The following is a 1,347-nucleotide window of genomic DNA, read 5'->3' as shown; positions in this document are numbered from 1 at the left end:
ACACACACACACACACGCTCTGATGAAATACTGTAAAATCTCATATTTTCAGTGCTGGATATGCATCATGACAGAAATTCAAACCTTCCTTCCTCCACAGATTACCACTTTAGTGACCAGTGTCTTCCTTGTTGTCAAGGTTATCGTATCTAATGTGAGTGTGACACTTGAACAGTTGTGTGTGTGTGTGTGTGTGTGTGTGTGTGTGTGTGTGTGTGTTTGTAGTGCAAGCAGATGCTGTTAAAACCACTTCAGCTTTTTCACTTCTGCTTTATGCCAGTAATGTACTATCCGATGATGAGAGTTTTATTGGTTTTACTGTTTTATGCACCACAGAGAATCAAACAGATATTGTCATCTGGATTTCCCTCCATCTAATATCAAGTTATTTCATTTATAATAACTCAGTGAACTTTTTATATTCAAAACGGCAACATAAAGTGCAACTCTCACATCTGTTGTGGATGTTGTGATAGTCCTTTTTAATGCTGTGCAGCCACAGGATGACATATGTTCTGTCTCTACACAGCTCCTATCCCAGAATGCCTTTGGCTATGTTTTGCCCATCACCTCTTTTGTGGTGGCCTGGCTGGAGACCTGGTTTCTTGACTTCAAGGTGCTCACGCAGGAAGCAGATGACGAAAGAGGTGAGAGAGAGACGCCGGACTGAAGTCTGAAGTCGACTTGTTAGAAACCAGTTTCTCCTTATTTAACAGTTCTCTCTCTTTGACCTTAGCTTACCTAGCAGTGGTGAACGCAGCCTGTGAACGTGCCCCTATGATCTATCCCCGCGCCGTTTCAGACGGACAGTTCTACTCTCCACCTGAATCTGTCGCAGGTGATTATAGATGAGTAAATGTTAAGTCAGCCTCTTAAGTCAGAGTCTGATTTAGCAGGTTTATTCTTCCCAGTGTGTTTGTACATTTCTCAAGCTGAGTTACAAGCTGAGTTTTGGCCCTGAACTTGTATCTGCAGGCTCTGAAGAGGATCTGGATGAGGAGGGTCTCGGGCGCAGAGCTGTCACTGCTCAGGTACCTGAATCAGTTTCTAAAGTCTTTATACTCATCTGTTATACCTTCTTACATCTTCACCTGATGACTGTGACTCTGTCTATCGTCTTTTCTCCCCCTCTAGGAGAAGGAGTACGTTAGACTGGGTCGTGAGGCCATGTCCGTGGTGGAACAGATCCTAGCCCAGGAGGAAAACTGGAAATTTGAAAAAAACAATGTGAGTGTATGACTTTGCTTTATTATATTTGGTTTATCCAAAAGAAACATGTCTCCTCTCGCTCTCTGGTTGGGATGCAGGTTCAAGGACATTTCACTGGCTTGACTTGAGCCCATTTAC

At 43.3% G+C, this 1,347-nt stretch overlaps 1 protein-coding gene across 1 annotated transcript; it reads left to right on the top strand.

Moving 5' to 3' along the window:
* Nucleotides 1-8: 8 nt before the first annotated feature.
* LOC111671126 (stAR-related lipid transfer protein 3-like) lies at nt 9-1,261 on the top strand. Its single transcript, XM_023428151.2, has 5 exons — nt 9-154; nt 530-647; nt 737-838; nt 976-1,031; nt 1,135-1,261. The coding sequence occupies exons 1-5, from the start codon at nt 23-25 to the stop codon at nt 1,237-1,239; spliced, it is 513 nt and encodes a 170-aa protein (XP_023283919.2). The 5' UTR covers nt 9-22; the 3' UTR covers nt 1,240-1,261.
* The last annotated feature ends 86 nt before the right edge of the window (nt 1,262-1,347 follow it).

This window comes from Seriola lalandi, unplaced genomic scaffold (genome assembly GCF_002814215.2).
Source record: "Seriola lalandi dorsalis isolate HSWRI2012SDOR001 ecotype SW California unplaced genomic scaffold, Sedor1 jcf7180002006571, whole genome shotgun sequence".
NCBI classification, from domain to species: Eukaryota; Metazoa; Chordata; class Actinopteri; order Carangiformes; family Carangidae; genus Seriola; species Seriola lalandi.
This window is presented reverse-complemented; position numbering and strand designations above follow the sequence as displayed.

Excerpts from the sequence above, each read along its gene's own strand:
- LOC111671126 (XM_023428151.2), top strand. The coding sequence starts at position 23 with ATGAAATACTGTAAAATCTCATATTTTCAGTGCTGGATATGCATCATG. Across the intron at positions 839-975 it reads TCCACCTGAATCTGTCGCAG|GCTCTGAAGAGGATCTGGAT; the intron begins GTGATTATAGAT and ends TTGTATCTGCAG. Across the intron at positions 1,032-1,134 it reads GCAGAGCTGTCACTGCTCAG|GAGAAGGAGTACGTTAGACT; the intron begins GTACCTGAATCA and ends CTCCCCCTCTAG.